At 39.8% G+C, this 20,667-nt stretch overlaps 1 protein-coding gene across 2 annotated transcripts in view; it reads right to left on the bottom strand.

Annotated features, from left to right (window-relative positions):
- Positions 1-20,667, bottom strand: part of NUP160 (nucleoporin 160) — a 54,887-nt gene that overhangs the window by 14,446 nt on the left and 19,774 nt on the right. For both annotated transcript variants that reach the window (XM_004264113.4, XM_033412912.2), the window contains 12 exons: positions 19,734-19,817; positions 19,304-19,474; positions 18,439-18,538; positions 17,997-18,162; positions 17,181-17,308; positions 16,934-17,094; positions 14,657-14,790; positions 13,926-13,996; positions 13,083-13,242; positions 11,723-11,792; positions 11,040-11,138; positions 9,656-9,775 (listed from right to left, as the gene is read on the bottom strand). In XM_004264113.4, coding sequence (XP_004264161.1) covers positions 9,656-9,775; positions 11,040-11,138; positions 11,723-11,792; positions 13,083-13,242; positions 13,926-13,996; positions 14,657-14,790; positions 16,934-17,094; positions 17,181-17,308; positions 17,997-18,162; positions 18,439-18,538; positions 19,304-19,474; positions 19,734-19,817 — 1,464 coding nt within the window. The remainder of the gene's footprint in view (positions 1-9,655; positions 9,776-11,039; positions 11,139-11,722; positions 11,793-13,082; positions 13,243-13,925; positions 13,997-14,656; positions 14,791-16,933; positions 17,095-17,180; positions 17,309-17,996; positions 18,163-18,438; positions 18,539-19,303; positions 19,475-19,733; positions 19,818-20,667) is intronic.

The following is a 20,667-nucleotide window of genomic DNA, read 5'->3' as shown; positions in this document are numbered from 1 at the left end:
GATCCATTCTGTTAATGGATAGTTGGATTGTTTCTAGTACATGAATTTTATGACATGCTGCTTGGAACATACATACATATCTCTTTTAGTAAACATGTATATCTTTCCATATATATTTAGAATTGGAATTACTGGGTCAGAAGGCATGTCAAAGATTGGAGCCAGTAGGTAAAAAGTTTTCCAGAGTGGCTGTAACCAATTTATACTCCACCATAGGTGATCAGGATGCCTTGATTATTTGCATGGCTTCCTACTATCTTGAATTGACATTTTAATTCAAGGTACACTTAGTTAGATTTTAAAGTGGCATTCTTGAAAAGTTCAATTGTTTCTGGCTGATTCTCAGACCTGATTACAGACCGTCACTCTTTTTACCTTGCAATGTGGTTGATGAAGAGCCTATATCAAAAGTAGAAGTGCCAGCCCTATCTTATCCTAATTTGTTCGTATGCACTTTGTTAATATATTCAATCTGGCTGCTTCACAGGAATTTTTTTTTTTTTTTTTGGCCACACAATGCATGGGATGTGGGATCTTAGTTCCCCAACCAGGGATCGAACCCATGCCCCCTGCATCGGCAGCGTGGAGTCTTAACCACTGGACCACCAGGGAAGTCCCTTCACATGAGTTTTTTTTTTGTTTGTTTTTTTTTTTTTTTCCACATGAGTTTTTAAAAGCCAAGTCCATACAGTGAAGGTGATTTTCATTATTTTAAAATTTTATTTATTTAATTGAAGTATAGTTGATTTACAATGTGTTAATTACTGCCGTACAGCAAAGTGATTCAGTTATACATATATACACATTCTTTTTTTTTTCGGTGATTTTCATTAAAATTAAGCAATATAATGTGTAAATCAGCTTAACCAGGCAAACATACTGAAATCAAGTGGATGAGTGAGAGTGCCACTCTGCAACCCTGCCCCTCGCTGTGACTCACTCTTCCCTCAGATGCCTACCTCGAGACTAAGTGACAAATGACCACCTGGTGAAAGGACCAAATAAGGGCACCAGAGTCAATCCTGATATTAAACATTAGCACATCTTAATTTATTTGTTCTGTGAGTGAGTCCACTGGAGCAGTGATTTTTTATGTTTTTTTTTTTCCAGTGATGAAAACTATGGAGTGTCTCCACAGAAAAAAATAGAAAATGCTTTGCACGTATTTTCAGGGGATGTACTGATACCTCAAACCTATCTGGGCTCAGATTAAAAATCTTTACTTAAAATTCAAAATAATTTTCTCATTAGTAGAATGGCAGACAGTTATTAAGAGTTACAAATCTACTTCCGTATAAATTTATTTATCTCTTTAACAAGCAATGAACAAACTGTGAAGCCTGCTCCTGTCGCATTTACTTTTTGGTAGGAAATCCAGATAAACAAATAACGTAGAATCTAGGGGTGGAGTCAAGATGGTGGACGAGGAGGACACGGAATTCGTGTCTCCTCACAACTAGGGCACCTACAGGAACCTGTGGGGGGGACCATGGAGATGGCAGGAACCCCCAGCGACCAAGTAGGATGTGTGAAGTGGGGGGGAGTGAGGGGGGAGAAGTGGAGGCGGGACAGGACTGGTACCCCTGAGGGGTGGCTGGGGGAGGGGGAAGGATCCCACACCCGAAGGGGGAAATTGGGGGACCACTGGGAGGGCAGAGGATCAAAAGGGAGAGTGGCCAGGTTTCCCTGCTCACTTGGGCCCCCGGGAGCCTGCTGAGATCTGGGCCTGATCCTCTGCCCACCGAGGCCCCCTCCAGCCGCGGGGTCCTGACGGAGTGGGAGGGAGGGAAGGGGGAGCAAAAATAAAGGCTGGAACTATGGGACCGCACCCCTGAGGGGCGGCTGGGGGAGGGGAGGAGTTCCTACACCCAGCAGAACCCACCCACGGTTAGGGGTCCAGAGGGGATGGGGGAGACCCTGGGGGAGACTGTGCGGGGAGAGGGGGGCACAGAGGAATGGAAGGGAATGCAGCCAGCACTTTCCCTGTCCACTTAGGCACTGGAGAGCCTGTTGGGCTCTGGGGCCAAATACTCTGCCCAGGGAGCCTCCCTCCTGCAGCGCAGAGCCCAAGCCCCACCCCCACACCCCCACCCAGGGTCACACCTCTACACTTGGAGACCTCCTCTGAGACCCCCTCCAACACGCCAGGCCTAAACCCCACCCACACCCCCACACCCAAGGCCTTACTCCAAACTCCTGAACCCCACATTCCAGAGGCCCTCCTTGGGAGGTGCTGCCACTCCCCTTCCACGCAAGTCCTAAGCAGAGGCCCCACCCTACAATTAAACGTCACCCTGGCTAGGCCTCACCCCCAAGGCCTTTTCCAGCTGCGTGGGTCCTAAATCCATGCCCTGCCCCATGCTCAGATGTCACCCCCCCACCCGCCTAGGTCCTGCCCCAGCCTAAACCCTGCCGCTGCCTAAGTTCCGCCCCCACCTAAACTCTGCCCCCATAGCCAAGGCTTTTTTTTTTCTTTTCTTCTTTTTTGCTCTTTTAGATTGGGGTTCTGTTTTACCTTGTTGATTCATTTATATTTTTTTCTAATAAATCTTTTATTTTTCTACTTTCATTCTTTATACTTTGTTATTGTTCTGCTCCTTTTGGCTTGTTCCCCCCCTCCTCCACCACGCTTTTTTCTTTTTTCTGTTGTGGTTTTATTTTACCTTGTTGCAGTTGTTTCAATTATATTTTTATTTTTCCTAATATATTTTTTATCTTTCTAATTTTATTTTGTTTTTTATTCTTTGTTATTGTATTGCTCCTTTTTTTTTTTTTTGCCACACCACCTGGCTTGTGGGATCTTGGTTCCCAGGCCGGAGGTCGGGCCCAAACTCCTATAGTGGGAGCTCTGAGTCCAAACCACTGGACTAACAGAGAACCTCAGACCCCAGGGAATATTAATCAGAGTGAGGCCTCCTAGAGGTCTCATCTCGGCACCAAGACTTGGCTCCTCCCAACTGCCTGCAAACTCCAGTGCTGGATGCCTCAGGCCAAACAACCAGTAAGACAGGAATACAGCCTCACCCATCAAAAAAAGAAAGAAAAAAAAGAAGTGAAAAAAAAAAAGTTACAGACAAAGGAGCAAGGTAAAAACCTACAAGACCAAATAAATGAAGATGAAATAGGCAACCTACCTGAAAAAGAATTTAGAGTGATGATAGTAAAGATGATCCAAAATCTCAGAAACAGAATGGAGAAAATACAAGAAACATTCAACAAGGATCTAGAAGAACTAAAGAGCAAACAAACAGTGATGAACAACACAATAACTGAACTTAAAAATACTCTAGAAGGAATCAACAGCAGAATAACTGAGGCAGAAGAACAGGTAAGTGACCTGGAAGATAAAAAGGTGGAAATAACTGCCAGGGAGCAGAGGAAAAAAGAATGAAAAGAACTGAGGACGGTCTCGGAGACCTCTGGGACAACATTAAATGCACCAACATTCGAATTATAGGGGTCCCAGAAGAAGAAGAGGAAAAGAAAGGGTCTGAGAAAATATTTGAAGAGATTATAGTTGAAAACTTCCCTAACATGGGAAAGGAAATAGTCAATCAAGTCCAGGAAGCACAGAGAGTCCCATACAGGATAAACCCAAAGAGAAACACTCCAAGACACATATTAATCAAACTATCAAAAATTAAATACAAAGAAAAATGTTAAAAGCAGCAAGGGAAAAGCAACAAATAACATACAAGGGAATCCTCATAATGTTAACAGCTGATCTTTCAGCAGAAATTCTGCAAGCCAGAAGGGAGTGGCAGGACATATTTAAACTGATGAAAGGGAAAAACCTACAAGATTACTCTACCCAGCAAGGATCTCATTCAGATTCGATGGAGAAATCAAAAGCTTTACAGACAAGCAAAAGCTAACAGGATTCAGCACCACCAAACTAGCTCTACAACAAATGCTAACGGACCTTTTCTAAGCAGGAAACACAAGAGAAGAAAAAGACGCACAAAAACAAACCCAAATCAATTAAGAAAATGGTAATAGGAACATACATATCGATAATCACCTTGAATGTAAATGGATTAAATGGTCCAACCAAAAGACACAGACTGGCTGAATGGATATAAAAACAAGATGCTTATATATGCTGTCTACAAGAGACCCACTTCAGACCTAGGGACACGTACAGACTGAAAGTGAAGGGATGGAAAAAGATATTCCATGCAAATGGAAATCATAAGAAAGCTGGAGTAGCAATATTCACATCAGATAAAATAGACTTTAAAATAAAGACTGTTATAAGAGATAAGGAGGGACACTACATAATTATCAAGGGATTCATCCAAGAAGAAAACACAACAATTATAAATATTTATGCACCCAACATAGGAGCACCTCAGTACATAAGGCCATAAAAGGAGAAATTGATAGTAACACAATAATAGTGGTGGACTTGAACACCCCACTCACACCAATAGAAAGATCATCCAAACAAAATAAATAAGGAAACACAAGCTTTAAATGACACAACAGACAAGATAGACTTAATTGATATTTTTAGGACATTCCACCCGAAAGCAGAAGAATACACTTTCTTATCAAGTGCACGCAGAACGTTCTCCAGAATAGATCACATTTTGGGTCACAAATCAAACCTTGGAAAATTTAAGAAAAATGAAATTGTATCAAGCATCTTTTCTGACCACAACGCTATGAGATTAGAAATCAATTACAGGAAAAAACAGTAAAAAACACAAACACATGGAGGCTAAACAGTGCGCTGCTAAATAACCAAGAGATCACTGAAGAAATAAAATAAGAAATCAAAAAATATCTAGAAACAAATGAAAACGAAAACACAACAATCCAAAACCTATGGGACGCAGCAAAAGCAGTTCTAAGAGGGAAGTTCATAGCAATTCAAGGTCACCTCAGGAAACAAGAAAAATCTCAAATAAACATCTAAACTTACACCTAAAGCAACCAGAAAAAGAACAAAGGAAGCCCAAAATTAGTAGAAGGAAAGAAATCATAAAGATCAGAGCAGAAATAAAAACAAAGAAAACAATAGCAGAGATCAATAAAACTAAATCTGGTTCTTTGAGAAGATAAACAAAATTGATAAACCTTTAGCCAGACCACCAAGAAAAAACAGGAGAGGATGCAGATCAATAATATTAGAAATGAAAAAGGAGAGGTTACAACTGATACCACAGAAATACAAAAGATGATAAGAGACTACTATAACCTACTGTAAGCCAATAAAATGGATAACCTGAAAGAAATGGACAAATTCTTGGAAGAGTAAAACCTTCCAAGATAGAACCAGGAAGAATTAGAAAATATAAACAGACCAATCACAGGTAGTGAAATTGAAACGGTAATTAAAAATCTTCCAACAAAGAGAAGTCCAGGACAGATGGCTTCATAGGTGAATTCTATCAAACATTTAGAGAAGAATTAACACCTATCCTTCTCAAACTCTTCCAAAAAATTGTGGAGGGAGGAACACTCCCAAACTTGTTCTACGAGGCCACCATCACCCTGATACCAAAACCGGACAAAGATATCACAAAAAAAGAAAATTATAGACCAATATCACTGATGAACACAGATGCAAAAATCCTCAACAAAATACTAGCAAACAGAATCCAGCAACTCATTAAAAGGATCATACACCATGATCAAGTGGGATTTTTCCCAGAGATGCAAGGATTCTTCAATATATGCAAATCAATCAATGTGATCCACCATATTAACAAATTGAAGAACAAAAACCATATGATCATCTTAATAGATGCAGAAAAAGCTTTTGACAAAATCCAACACCCATTTATGATGAAAACTCTCCAGAAAGCGGGTGCAGAGGAACCTATCTCAACAGAATAAAAGCCACATATGACAAACCCACAGCAAACATCATTCTCAATGGTGAAAAACTGAAGGCATTTCCTCTAAGATCAGGAACAAGACAAGGACGTCCACTCTCGCCACTATTATTCAACATAGTATTAGACGTCCTAGCCATAGCAATCAGAGAGGAAAAAGAAATAAAAGGAATACAAATTGGAAAAGAAGAAGTAAAACTGTCAACGTTTGCAGATGACATGATACTATACATAGAACATCCTAAAGATGCCACCAGAAAACTACTAGAACTAATCAATGAATTTGGTAAGGTTGCAGGAAACAAAATTAATGCACAGAAATCTCTTGCATTCCTGTACACTAACAACAAAAGATCAGAAAGAGAAATTAAGGAAACAATCCGATTTTACCATCACAACAAAAAGAATAAAATACCTAGGAATAAACATACCTAAGGAGGCAAAAGACCTGTACTCAGAAAACTATAAAACACTGATGAAGGAAATCAAAGATAACATAAACAGATGGAGAGATATACCATGCTCCTGGATTGGAAGAATCAATATTGTGAAAATGACTATACTACTCAAAGCAATCTACAGGTTCAATGCAATCCCTATCAAATTACCAATGGCATTTTTCACAGAACTAGAACAAGAAATCTTACAATTTGTAAGGAAACACAAAAGATCCTAAATAGCCAAAGCAATCTTTGAGAAAGAAAAACAGAGCTGGAGAAATCAGGCTCCCTGACTTCAGACTATACTACAAAGCTACAGTAATCAAGACAGTATGGTACTGACACAAATACAGAAATATAGATCAATGCAACAAGATAGAAAGCCCACACACATATGGTCACCTTATCTTTGATAAAGGAGGCAAGAATAGAAAATGGAGAAAAGACAGCCTCTTCAATAAGTGGTGCTGGGAAAAATGGACAGCTAATGTAAAAGAATGAAATTAGAACACTCCCGGACTTCCCTGGTGGCGCAGTGGTTAAGAATCTGCCTGCCAGTACAGGGGACATGGGTTCAATCCCTGGTCTGGGAAGATCCCACATGCCATGGAGCAACTAAGCCCGTGCGCCACAACTACTGGGCCTGTGCTCTAGAGCCCATGAGCCACAACTACTGAGCCTGTGTACCACAACTACTGAAGCCCGCGTGCCTAGAGCCCGTGGTCTGCAACAGGAGAAGCCACCATAATGAGAAGCCCTCAAACCACAAGGAAGAGTAGCCTCCGCTCACCACAACTAGAGAAAGCCCGTGTGCAGCAACGAAGACCCAATGCAGCCAAAAACAACAACAACAACAACAAAAGAACACTCCCTAACACCATACACAAAAATAAACTCAAAATGGATTAAAGACCTAAATGTAAGGTCAGATACTATAAAACTCTTAGAAGAAAACATAGGCAGAACACTCCATGATGTAAATCACAGCAAGATCCTTTTTGACCCACCTCCTACAGTAATGGAAATAAAAACAAAAATAAACAAACGGGACCTAATGAAACTTAAAAGCTTCTGCACAGCAAAGGAAACCATAAACAAGACCAAAAGACAACCCTCAGAATGGGAGAAATTATTTGCAAACGAAGCAACTGACAAAGGATTAATCTCCAAGATATACAAGCAGCTCATGCAGGTCAATGTCAAAAAAACAAACAACCCAGTCCAAAAATGGGCAGAAGACCTAAATAGACATTTCTCCAAAGAAGACATACAGATGGCCAACAAACGCATGAAGAGATGCTCAACATCACTAATCATTAGAGAAATGCAAATCAAAACTACAATGAGGTATCACCTCACACCAGTCAGAATGGCCATCATCAAAAAATCTACAAACAATAAATGCTAGAGAGGGTGTGGAGAAAAGGGAACCCTCCTACTGTTGGTGGGAATGTAAACTGATACAACCACTATAGAGAACAGTATGGAGGTTCCTTAAAAAACTAAAAATAGAACTACCATATGACCCAGCAATCCCACTACTGGGCATATACCCTGAGAAAACCATAATTCAAAAAGAGACACACACCACAGTGTTCATTGCAGCACTGTTTACAATAGCCAGGATATGGAAACAACCTAAATGTCCATCAACAGATGACTGCATAAAGAAGATTGTGACACATATATATAATGGAATATTACTCAGCCATAAAAAGGAACGAAATTGAGTTATTTGTAGTGAGGTGAATGGACGAAAAATCTGTCATAGAGTGAAGTAACTCAGAAAGAGAAAAACAAATACCGTATGCTAATGCATATATATGGAATTTTAAAAAGCGGTACTGATGAACCTAGCGGCAGGGCAGAAATAAAGACGCAGACGTAGAGAACAGACTTGAGGGCACCGGTGGGCGGGGGGGGGAGCTGGGATGAAGTCAGAGGGCAGCACTGACGTATATGCACTACCAAATGTAAAATGGATGGCTACTGGGAAGCTGCATAGCACAGGGAGATCAGCTCAGTGCTTTGTGACGACCTAGAGGGATGGGACAGGGAGGGTGGGAGGGAGGCTCAAGAGGGAGGGGATATGGGGATATATGTATACATACAGTTGATTCACTTTGTACAGCAGAAACTAACACAACATTGTAAAGCACTTATATTCCAATAAAGATGTGAAAAAAAAATAACATAGAGTCTAAAATATAACATCAAGCATGGCTAAATGTCATAAAGGAAAATAAAGCGGGGCAAGGAGACTGCCCACAGTGCCTCACTCTGCACTAAGGGAGAGAAGGAGCAGGTGTGCAGGAGAGCACGTGCACGACAGTTACTCTGCTTCTTCGTAGGCAAGGCAGGGAGGAACTCTCAGGAGGTGACACAGGAGCAGAGACCTGTATGAAATGAGGGCATTAGAAACTTGACTACCTGGAGGAAGACCATTCCAGGATGAGGAACAGCAGGGAGAAAGGTCCTGAAGGGAACAGAGTATGTGCTTGGCTTTTATGAGACAGTAAGAAGGCCACTACTGTTATAGCTGAGTGAGTGACCACAGGAAAGAGTAGAAGGAAAAAAAGGTCAGGAGGGGTACCCAGGGCTAAATCACAAACTAAGGCTAAATACAGCATTACAAGTTAATTCTTTGAGATATCAGCAAGATGAATACTAAGTAACAAAGTTCTAATGATGACAGAGCTAACAAAATTATATCATGATGGGAATTTCATTTAAGTTAAAAACATTTATCAGGGACTTCCTCGGTGGTGCAGTGGTTAAGACTCCGTGCTCCCAATGCAGGGGGCCAGGGTTTGATCCCTGGTCAGGGAACTAGATCCCACATGCATGCCGCAACTAAGGAGCCCTCCTGCTGCAACTAAGACCCAGTGCAACCAAATAAAAAAAAATGAAAAAACAAAAAATCCATATATCAAATTTAAAAATATGTTTCTTCAATTTCTCTAGGCAAATTCATTTTTCTCTCCATTTGGAGATTCAGGGAGTGATTAAATTTTTATGTTATTTTCCTCCCCAAATACCAAACTAATATATTTCAGATACATTTTTTTAAACTGAAGTATAGTTAATTTATAATGTTGTGTTAGTTTCAAATGTACAGCAAAGTGATTCAGTTGTACATATTTATCTATATGTATATATTCATATTCTTTCTCAGATTCTTTTCCATTATAGGTTATTACAAGATATTGAGTACAGTTCCTTGTGCTATACAGTAGGTCCTTGTTGTTTACCTATTTTATATATAGTAGTGTGTATATGTTAATCCCAAACTCCTAATTTATCTGCCCCCCCTGCCCTGTTACATTTTTACACAGAGTGGTGTAAGAAGGACCAAACCATGACAGAATATACCTTATCATAATACTGCAGCCTGGGGGTGGACACAATCTCCCCATCCTCTGAACGGATCAAGCGATCTAAGAATTCCTCTTTGCCCACTTCAGATGCTGCCTGGCAGAAACATTCCAGAGCCTGGAGAAATAGAAGAATACAAAATGACTTATGATAGACTGTTCCACTTCTAGGTGCTATAAGTCAAGGTTTCTTGTACCAACGAGAACCAAAAAAGAAATAAAATTATATAAGACCACTGACTGCATTTGCAGTTTCTGTCATATCTAAATTCTCTCTGATGCAATATTTAATATTTTCTTTAATTTATCTTTTTTTTTTTTTCGGTATGCGGGCCTCTCACTGTTGTGGCCTCTCCCGTTGCGGAGCACAGGCTCTGGACACACAGGCTCAGCGGCCATGGCTCATGGGGCCAGCCGCTCCGCGGCATGTAGGATTTTCCCGGACCAGGGCACGAACCTGTGTTCCCTGCACCGGCAGGCGGACTCTCAACCACTGCGCCACCAGGGAAGCCCTAATTTATCTAACTTTTTAACTTAAATGCTGTTAATTAAAAAGTAAACTTTAATAAGAAAATTGATGGATAAATGTGATACACCAACTGTAGCAACATGTTAACAACTGTAGAATTTGAGTGGGGGGTATATGATTGTTTAATATGAAAGTCTTTGAACTTTTCTTTGTGTTTGAAAAGCTCCATAACAGGATATCAAGAAAAAATTAGAAATGTAAACTACCATAATGGGAAGAAAACCAGCATAAAAGAAAGATATAGGACTTCCCAGGTGGTGCAGTGGTTAAGAATCCACCTGCCAATGCAGGGGACACGGGTTTGAGCCCTGGTCCGGGAAGATTCCACATGCCGCAGAGCAACTAAGCCCATGCGCCACAACTACTGAGCCTGCGCTCTAGAGCCTGCGAGCCACAACTACTGAGCCTATGCGCTCAGAGCCCTTGCTCTGCAACAGGAGAAGCCACTGCAATGAGAAGCCTGTGCACTGCAATGAAGAGTAGCCCCCGCTCGCCACAACTAGAGAAAGCCCATGCACAGCAACGAAGACCCAATGCAGCCAAAAAAAAAAAAGATATAATAAAAACAGTGTAATTGAGAAATAAATTTTATTTGCAAAAACGCATCCCTAAAAATACCTGCACAGGGGCAGGAGGGTTTTAATGTTTTCTTCTTCATATTTTCCTGTGTCCTAAGTAATCTGCAAAGTATGTGAAGCTAAACGGTCCCCACAGGTATATTATGCCCCTTGTTGGCACTATTAGTTTCCTGTATCTTTATCTGGAGGATTCTGTGCCTCCCATTCCCTCACTTAGATGGAAACTAAGTGTTCTCCTTGCACTAAGGTTTGCTCATTTTTCAAATGCAGTTTACCTTCTGTCCCTCTCCTGTAACCAGGTAACACCGTCCCAGCATAAATCGACAGGAACCAACATTGACTTGACACCAGGGATGTAGCAGTTGAATATAATCCTTAAAGGCATAAAAGATGCTTTCTGATTAGAGAATAAATATTCCTTAAGGAGATACTCATTTCCAAGTTCTTCACAGAGGGAGAGAAGATAGTGGTCAATCAACACAAAAGTTGTATTTCCAGAAATCATCTGGAGATTAAATCCGAATCCCATTAATCCATTCTTATACTAGGTTATTAGACACTTTAAGAAAGCAAACAGGACTGCAATAACACTAACACATGTAAACAAACATGCACTTTCCATCCTAGCAATTTTCCAACTTTTGGTATTTACTGGTTCAACTGACTGGATTCCAGTGAAGGATTTATATTAAGACAATGGTATGTTTTCTTACTATAAAGAGAACCCAATAAAGAGAACTAACAAAAAAATACTCTATAAAAAATTGTTAGGAATGATACTGCCAAGAGGTAAGTAAAGAAAATCTCTCTGGGGTATGTTTCGGTGTAAATGAGTGTACATTATTGTGGTTCTTACTATCAGCCCAATTAAAATGCAGGAAACATTTACAAAGAAAAAAGTCCCAGAAATCCCATTCTTTACAAGAATGATTGTCCTGAAATGTTCAACAGTACTCACCTGCAATTGTACATACTGACAATTTCCCATCAAACATTCTAGAAAGAGGCAACCAGGATTGCTAGGCCATCTAGTCATTGGTTAAGGAGATTATTTACTGTTTTGGCAAAACTTAAATATATCAATACATGTTAGGCATCAAACTCCATGAAATGGCTTAATTTTTAAAAAGAAGGTAAAGAGGGGCTTCCCTGGTGGCACAGTGGTTAAGAATCTGCCTGCCAGTGCAGGGGACACGGGTTTGAGCCCTGTTCTGGGAAGATCCCACATATCACGGAGCAACTAAGCCCCTGCGCCACAACTACTGAGCCTGCGCTCTAGAGCCCGTGAGCCACAACTACTGAAGCCTGCACACCTAGAGCCCGTGCTCTGCAACAAGAGAAGCCACCGCAATGAGAAGCCCACGCACCGCAAGGAAGAGTAGCCCCCGCTCGCCGCAACTACAGAAAGCCCGCGCACAGCAACGAAGACCCACTGCAACCAGAAATAAAAAAATTTTTTAAATTAATTTAAAAAAAAAAGGTAAAGGGAAGGTGGCATGGCACACGTCCTTTCTACGTAATTATGTAACTTTAATATTAGACAAGCATAGTGGAAAGGTTAGATACTAGGAGCCTAGTCACCTAGATTAGAGCTCAATTAACAATGGACTAAAGCATGTATTTCATCACTGGGTGGTCACTTCTAATTCTAGCTAGTATATTGCACAAGCATACTATGCCAGTGGATACCCAGTACCTAACACAGCGCCTGGCATACAGAGCCATTCAATAAATATTTGATGAATGTATGTTTTAAAAGAGATCTAGGGCTTCCCTGGTGGGAAGTGGTTAAGAATCTGCCTGCCAATGCAGGCAACATGGGTTCAAGCCCTGGTCCCCGAAGATCCCACATGCCACGGAGCAACTAAACCCGTGTGCCATAACTACCGAGCCTGTGCTCTGGAGCCCATGAGCCACAACTACTGAAGCCTGCACACCCTAGAGCCCGTGCTCCACAACAGAAGCCGCTGCGATGAGAAGCCTGCACACCGCAATGAGAGAAAGCCCGTGTTCAGCAACAAAGACCCATCGCAGCCAAAAATTAAAAAATAAAATAATAAATAAATTATATATATATAAAAAAAGAGATCTAGGTATCAAATGTGTGTGCACCAATAAAATCTGGCTCAACTCCTGAGCAAAAAAACAAATTAAAAGAAAATAAAAATTGGGATATCTGAAAATAAATATCATCTCTTGTTGGGGGGATAAGTACCCAACCTCATTAAAAATCTTCATTACACAGGCAGAATATTACTGAATCTTAAGACTATTTGGATAAGAGAAACCATTCAACTGGCTTTTAAATGAAAGGATACAAAAGCTGCAATAAGTAACTGGTAATTGCAGTAATCATCTCAGGCCAGTTCAACTCAGTCTGGCTTAGAGGTGCCTTTGGTTGAGAGAACAAATGAGATATAATGTGTTTTCTTGCAACTTCTTGGAAGAATAACTCCACAATTGTCTGAGGGCTAGATACTTAAAAATAAAAAGTTTTAACAGTCACCAACTTGTGATAGTAGCATCAATTTTCAATTAAGACAGTCTACTGATTCATTTTACGCCTGTAACAAAGAACATTTTTTATTTCAAAATATAAAATGCATCACTGGTGTAATCAATGCCAATATAAATAAAAGCAATCTGTAAACTATGAAGTACTATATAAATGCGATAAAAAAACCACTTAACATTGTAGTCATTCCTTTTCTCTAGAAAGTGCTTCCAGGAGGTACAGTCCTAAGATTCTAAGTTTTATACCTAAACAATAGAAAATAAATTCTCCAGAATGGTTCTCAAGCGTGAGAGAGGGCTCCTTTTGAATATCTGCTGATGAAGACAAGATTACAAAAGCTATATGAACTTCGCAAATTAAAAAAAAGATTTTGTTGAATTAATCACTGGAGTGTCAATATACAATGGAAAAGCAGCAGTGCATATAAACACATGCAATACCCTTCATTTATGTCTGATCTAGGGTTACACCTGCACAAACCTCTTGTCACAACCAGAGGTCTCAGGACACAGCTTGCTTGTACCCTCTCAAGGTGAAAGCACAGCCTAACCGACCTTTCCAAAGCAAAGGTGGCAAAAGACCACTTTAATGAATATGCAATAAATGCCAAACTTGAAATCAAATGCATACACAGTCCAGTCCTTACCGAACTTATTTGCCATTAAAGCACCAGAGTCAGTTAGTTCCAGTACTGATAAATGTTGAAGATTAGACTCCCTGTGAGGAAAAGGAAAACAGAAAAACAACAGCTCAATAAATTCTCCTATGCTAAACATTACTTCAACAAGTTAGCCTATCAAGAACACTGTCAATTTTATTAACAAATTACACATGAAAGCTCCGTTGAAAGCACAAGAAAATCTGGAAAATGAGCCATGGTTTAGATTGTTGCCCATCATATCATTCAGTGATCCTTCAATGAGAAGCCAGAGCAGAAATTTCTTAAGACCTCCATGCCATGAAAATCTTTCCCTTGCCAGCAAAAACAAAATGGCTTATCTAATTGAAATGTGAGTCTTGTAGGTACATATTGAATTTTCTTTCTTCTTTTGGCTATAAAGAATCTCAGCCTACCCTTAATAACTAGCACATTTTTATGTGTAGTCTAACTTTCCCCATGACCTCATCTTATTATTTTGCCTTCAACAGGATTTGTCTTTGCATTATACATACACATATATAATAATAAATATATATTTATTATTTTCATTCTTAGAAGTTGCCTTTAACCTTTATAAAAGGGAGTACCTGAAAGCTCTGAATTTTAAAGGCATATCAGTGCTATAGCATAATATTAAATTTTTTTTCTTTCAGACAATGGAAAAAATAATTAAGCTCACAATTTATTTTTAAAATAATCAGAACAATGAAACTCACAGTGTGTCAACTGGAACATCAGTAGCCAAGCACTGACTTCCCCATTTAATGAGGTAATAAGATAAGAGGAGGGGAGCTGTTCGATGTAGTAGTTCTTGCTGAGCCTGGAAGAGCTGACCAGCTCCCAAAATCACCTATACGTGGTGGGTGGGTGGGTGAGACAGTAAACAGCAGTTAGTAATGATAACTCTTAGGTTCAGGTGGAGGTAAAATAAAATAATACAGTTACAAAGGGCATACATAAAAGCAACACATACACATACATAAAAGCAACACACCTATTACATTTTGGGGTAGCAGGCGACAAAAATATCTACCCATTTAACAGTACAAAATAATAAAAAACAGCTCACCACGTCATGGGAGCTGATGGTGTAAAAGAAAACAACAACAAACAGCTTAACTTTCATTAAATCTGTAGGTTCAGGACTCAAGAAGAGTAACAGGGAAATCTAAGTCCTTTCTTAAGCTTCTGGTCTTGGGTAAAAATAGGTATGACCATTAGAGGAAAATTTTACAAGAATACCAAAAGCTTTAAAAATGTGCATAACTTTGGGACTTCTCTGGTGGTCCAGTGGTTAAGACTCCGCGCTTCCACTGTGGGGTGCACAGGTTCATCGTTCCCTGGTCAGGGAGCTAAGATCCATATGCCACGCGGCGTGGCCGAAAAGAAAAAAACGTGTGTTAACTTATGACCAATCAATTCTAGTTCTTAGAATTCATCCTGGAGATATAGTCAAAGGGGTGCAGAAAGTTCTATCTATAAGGGGAAAACTGGCAACAACCTGGATGGCCACAGGATTGGTTGAATAAATTAAAATTATAGTAGGTAACTATTAAAAATAATGTTGTATAAAAATACTTAGTAACATGTGAATATGCTGGTGAGATTTGTAAAGTGGAAGAATAAAAACAACCAGATTCTGAAAAATAAAATATAACATATACTAATTTTCTAATAAAATTTTAAAACTATTTGCAGAGAAAAAAAATGGGTGTATAACAAAATGTAAATAGTGGGACTTCCCTGGTCCAGTGGGTAAGACTCCACGCTTCCAATGCAGGGAGCCTGGTTTTGATCCCTGGTTGGGGAACTAGATCCCGCAGGCATGCTGCAACTAAGAGTCCTCATGCTGCAACGAAAAGATCTCGCATGCCTCAACTATGACCCGGCGCAGCAAAATAAATAAATATTAAAAAAAAATGTAATAGCGGTTATCACTGGGTAGAAGATTACAGATGAATTCCCTGGTGGTCCAGTGGTTAGAACTCAGGCTTTCACTGTCAGAGTCTGGGTTCAATCCCTGGTTGGGGAACTAAGATCCTGCAAGCCATGCGGCAAACAAACAAACAAAAAAACAAACAAAAATACCCCCCAAAACCTGAAGAAATGGAAGAATCTACAAAGATTAAAAAGAACTCGGTTAGTAAGGGCTGCCCTAAGTGACAGACTCTCAGGAAAGGTTCCTGTTTCTCCTTGGTGTCCTAAACAAATCATCTTCCTAAATGTTATTTCCTTATTTTTACCTGAAATTCTGCCATTAGCAACGTATATGATTTAATAAGTTCTGATTTAAAAAGTATAAATATCCCTGGGAGCCCCAAAGGCCTTTCAGCTATTTATACATTAACATGAATTAGACTGCTTCCTTGTCAGGTTCAGATGAGTGAGATAAATGGGACTTCTGATGGTGGGCAGAAAGGTAATTTTTGAACATAAAACATTCAGAAGGTGGGGAGAAGAGGGCAGTTGTATGGTAACAAGGGTCTGGTGGCCTAAGGAGAATAAAATGGAAAAGGATGCAGAGAATGGAGTTAGGAGGACCCCCAAAACAAACTCTATAATCTTAAAACTGCTTAGGGTAAATCCTGTACTGCAGAAATAGAGAAGTTCTTTTTCTTCTTCTTCCTCTCTCCTCCACACTAAATGGTGCCCTGCTATCACATCCCAAGTTGTACTAATAATACTACATTTTGGGAGAGCCACCCTAGGAAATTATCCCACCATTATATACACAAATTATCCCACCATTATATACACAAAGAGTAAAACAACCTGCTTCATATACGTTCTTAATCTGTAATTTTCGGTTATCATGTTTACTCATTCTTAATTCAACCTGTATTTATAGAGTACCTACTAAGGGCCAAGCATGGGGGATAGAGCAGTGAACAAAGACAGAAGTCTCCGTGCTCTCAGAGCTGACATTCTGCTATGTGCCTGTAGGTCAAGAAGAGGTTTCAGATGTTACAAGCTTTCCCTCAGGTAGTACTTACTGCATCTCCTAGCCTCATTAGTAGCTGCTGTAAGATCAAGAGGTCTCGGCAGATGAGGAAGCGAGTACTGGCAATTTTACACACACTTCTGCACACAATACGCCCTGCTGTGCTACTACCATAGACCTGGGAAAGATTCATTCGAATATTCAAAGGCTGAGCTGTAATTAAAAAACAAAACAAAACAGTTAAATGTATCACTGTTTTCTCTAAATCAGAGAGGTACATTTGTTGTTCTGTCATTTACCTGGATCGAATCCCTTTTCCATTTCCACTTCTGTTTCATAATCCATTTCCCGTATAAGAAGTCCAATGGCATGGATTGGGTTCCTAATCTCTTGCAGTTTACTACAAATATCCTCCATCACACTGTCTCTATAAGGAAATTAGAAAATTCCTATTACTACCGAGAATATATGAGATAGACTCTATATGCCGTATAAGCTAAATGAAACAGGAAAACCAGCCATATAATAAAGGAGTAGAGATAATCACTCTGGTGTACAAGATACTTTTCTCCATGTAGAAATTTTTCCCTATTTTTTTTTTGGAAATGACAGACAAAATGAATGCGAGAAAAATACTTTTACATTTTAGAATTTATAGCTCAGTTAATAGCCAGACCATAATTCATGAGTCTGTTTCCAAACCTGAATTCATGTATTAGATTTTCTGTTTAAAAGCTGAAATATCTACTGAGAATCATGGCAACTCACTTTAACTTTAAGCCTCTACTTTGTACACACATGAGTGTACATTAAAAACCTGATCTGGGGGGCTTCCCTAGTGGCGCAGTGGTTCAGAGTCCGCCTGCCAATGCAGGGGACACGGTTCGTGCCCCGGTCCGGGAAGATCCCACATGCCGCGGAGCGGCTAGGCCCGTGAGCCATGGCCACTGAGCCTGCGCGTCTGGAGCCTGTGCTCCGCAAAGGGAGAGGCCGCAACAGTGAGAGGCCCGCGTACCACAAAACAAAAAACAAACCAAAAAAAAAACACCTGATTTTGGCACTGAGAATTGCTAAATTTCCATTAGGAAATGGACTTTACCCTAAATTCTCCTTACACATCAATAGCGATCAAATCTTCCAGAATCTGTTCTGCAGCCTTTTCTGGAGACTGTAGGTTGTAACAACTCATTTCCATCATTACTGACATATCCGTAGTTACTGACTCTCCAATCAGCCGAAGGCATTTTATGAGACATACGACATCCCGAGCAACATCCACATCTATAAGTAAGAGAAAGTTGACATTCACGTCTCAAGCCAATGAAGAGCTGCTAGCTAGTATTATATTAAATTAAAATATTAATAATTAAATGCCAGGTATCTATCTGAGGTCTTAAAGATGTTTAGCCCTCTTCAGTTTCCCCTAAAATATCTACAGTGTGGTAAACTGGCCAGGAAAGACCACAGTGGAAATCAATGTTTTCTGCATTCATTTGAAAGAAAGCATAGGGTTCATGGCGGAAAGGGCTTAAATACGGACATAACAATTACTATTACCATCAGATATGATTGTCTCATCCTCTGTCAAAAGATTCTCATCAGGTAGGAGATATAAATGATCCACAAAGGAGGAAGGCACAAGGAAAGACAGGTACCCCTGGAAATACAAATCTTCCAGTTACACTTTTTTTTCAGTGAATGTTTAAAGATAAAAAATATTTGAGACCTGAATCTTATCATGAGCTAACCCCAGACAAATCCAAATTAAGGGACACTCTACCAAACAACAGGCGTAGTCTTCAAAAAAATGTCATTGTCATGAAAGACAAAGAAAGGCTGACAACAGCTGGAGATTAAGCTAAAGAAACCTGACAACTAAATAAACGCAAGATCTTGGATTGGATCCCAGATCAAGAATAAAAATTGTAAGCACAACTGGTAAAATCTGAATATAAACTGTATAATATTATGTCAATATCAAACTGCCTGATCTTTAAATTGTGCTGTGGTAATATAAGAATACCCTTGTGCTTAAGATACATGCTAAAATGTGTAAGGATTAAGGGGAATGACGTTTATAACTAACTCTCAAGTGGCTCAGGAAGAAAAAAACATATCTATAGAAAGAAAAAAGCAATGGAAGTTAAGGAACAGTGAATCTGGTTGAAGAGTATACAGAAGTTCTCTGTATTACTCTTGTAACTTTCAAATTAGAAATCACTTCAATACAAAACAAGATGCAAAAAAGTATAAATAATGCAGAAGAATATTTAAACAAAAATGAACTATAATTTTAGGACCCCCACCCAACAAAAAACCCACCAAAATCCTAAAAGCTAACTACAATATACAATAGACACTACATTCTGAAAGACCCACTGAACAGTCTAAAGGAGTTCTTCTGTTATGTTTCTGCTCTTACTTTTTTCAGCAGGCACACCATGTTTGTGTGTGGATTCACATGTAGGGCAAGAGGATGAGAAAGGGCTTCTTGATACTGAAGACAGCAGGCATAGAACTTGCACCAAAATTCCTGTTGTAAATTTCGGAACTCTTCCTGGGAAAATTCATACTCTGTTACACTTCCTTGGAGCTGGCAACGGAAAAAAAAAACCTCTTGATACCATTTGGGATCTTTCTCCCCCCAAAACATAATTGTTTAATATCATTTTACTAAGCTATAGGCAAATGAATACCCCTTATGCATTACATGCCATAGACTAATTAAAAGGTTTAGACATTTATAGTTCTTACTAACAAGGTCCAAGGAACAATTTGAACAATTTCTCAGTACCAATCTGCTCCATAGGGAGATGAAAGAAATTATCATTCTTTCTTTACCCAAACCTCACCTCACTTTCAACAGCTAAAGTAACTTCTTTCTTTAGTTCATTCCAGGAGAGATCTAAATTCCTGTCAGTTCCTCGACAGAAAATCTAAAAATAAAACAGACACAAAGAGACACTTTAGAGTATCACATAATACTAAAAAGTGAATGAAAAATACTCCAGGTCAGAAGATACTGAGGTAATATACTATACAGTAGAGACTGGACATGCCTGAAACACACATTTACTCTTTAACATTGCGCAAATAATTTCTTTTTATAAATTGATTGATTGATTGGCTGCGTTGCGTCCTTGTTGTTGCCCGTGGGCTTTCTCTGGTTGTGGTGAGTGGGGCTACTCTTTTTTGGGGTGCTCGGGCTTCTCATTGTGGTAGCTTCTCCTGTTGTGGAGCACGGGCTCTAGGCACATGGGCTTCAGTAGTGTGGTTTGCGGGCTCTAGAGCGCAGGCTCAGTAGTTGTGGCGCACGGGCTTAGTTGCTCCGCAGCATGCTTCCCGGACCAGGGCTTGAACCCGTGTCCCCTGCATTGGCAGGCGGATTCTTACCCACTGCGCCACCAGGGAAGTCGTATGCAAATAACTTCTAATTGTGAAATCATAGCAACTTTGAAATAGTTTCTATAGTCCAGAATAAACTATAGAAGCTCATGAATCTGTAAGAATTATAACCGGGTACATCTGGATCATTACAAAAAGCAAAAGGAAACATAATGGCTATTGCTTAGCTGGAGGAAGATATAAGATGATGCCAAACATATACATCCTGACTGGCACAAAGGTGAGCTAGTGTAGTGGTGGGGTAGGTCACTCTAATGGGAATAATTCTCCTAAGGCAAAGCTTGTGAGCAACGCCTTACTGATTATTCAATATCTCCGTGTGCAAGAGATACCATGAGAAATCATACATGTGATTACTGTTAATAAGAAGGGCTGATGAGA

The sequence above is a fragment of the Orcinus orca genome, chromosome 8 (genome assembly GCF_937001465.1).
Source record: "Orcinus orca chromosome 8, mOrcOrc1.1, whole genome shotgun sequence".
Classification (NCBI taxonomy): Eukaryota; Metazoa; Chordata; class Mammalia; order Artiodactyla; family Delphinidae; genus Orcinus; species Orcinus orca.
Note: the sequence above shows the minus strand (reverse complement) of the source record. Positions and strands in the feature narration are given on the sequence as shown.